Here is a 1144-nt window from a genome sequence, read left to right on the forward strand (position 1 = left end):
ATGCACATACAAACCCTCACATACACAAACATACACACCACCACCACCACCACCAGAAGCGCCTGGTTACACATATACAGCCACACACATTCATATATACTCACACACATACAGACACTCTGTCTCACATTCACTCAGACATACAGTGACATATGTAAACAGATAGACAGACAGACAGACAGACAGACACATTGACAGCCATCTCTATAATCCCAGGTATCACTACATGGTTGTTATTATTGTCTATCCCAAACAGGTCCACAGTCCCGATATGTCCAGAAAAGTGGCCACAATCAGTAAGGAATTTAGTGGACTGGTTAAGGAAATGTTTACAAAAGCTGACAATTTTGGAATCTCATGTAAGTCAATTATCATTATTATCCTTGTTATTATTATTATTACTATCAATTTTTATTATTATTATTGAGTGAGAGAGCAGTGCATGCCATCAAAGTGACACTGAGGTAAAATATACAAAGCCCAATATACCCATCATAACTACCTGTCTAATAAGGGTATACCAGGCACATGCATCACAACCATATGTGCACAACATGGTGGTCTCAAATCAAGATAAACAGCGCATGACCTTGCAGGTGGGACCCAATTAGAATTTTCTTCAGGTGGAGTAGTCCATCCCACTCAAAAGGTCCCTGAATAAGGGTTGTTTAAGGATGTTGAACGAAACACCCATTATTCCAAAGGTGAATTATTCAAACCCAAAAGAATTCCTCTCAACACATGGCTATGATGCTCCCCCACTACTTCTGCTCGTGATGAGATATGCACATATTGTCGGCCACCAAGGGTTAAGGTCAAACAACTGACAAGCAAACCTGTGGTATTGAGCAGACTATTTCATACCAAGACAAAACAATGCTATTATTATTATTATTATTATCATTCAGTAGTTTTATTTTTATAACGTACTTTCACTTCACTACCGAGCGCAGCTCTGTGCGCCTTGGGTATGTGCTGTGGTTTGCTGTGGTGCTCTTATGTTTACTGTATTGAAAGTGTTTTGCGTAGAATGTGTGCAGTACCCAGCAGTGCAATTTTCTGTATGTTATATATATTTGTAAGTCCTGGTGTTTTTGTTATGTATTTGTCTGAATATTTTTTTATTATACCTAAGGCACCTACT

At 38.7% G+C, this 1144-nt stretch overlaps 1 protein-coding gene across 1 annotated transcript in view; it reads left to right on the forward strand.

Moving 5' to 3' along the window:
* Nucleotides 1–1144, forward strand: part of LOC106873825 (uncharacterized) — a 34029-nt gene that overhangs the window by 26769 nt on the left and 6116 nt on the right. Inside the window, exon 8 of the mRNA XM_052976905.1 lies at nucleotides 217–359. Coding sequence (XP_052832865.1) covers nucleotides 217–359 — 143 coding nt within the window. The remainder of the gene's footprint in view (nucleotides 1–216; nucleotides 360–1144) is intronic.

The sequence above is a fragment of the Octopus bimaculoides genome, chromosome 26, assembly GCF_001194135.2.
Source record: "Octopus bimaculoides isolate UCB-OBI-ISO-001 chromosome 26, ASM119413v2, whole genome shotgun sequence".
In the NCBI taxonomy this organism is placed as follows: Eukaryota; Metazoa; Mollusca; class Cephalopoda; order Octopoda; family Octopodidae; genus Octopus; species Octopus bimaculoides.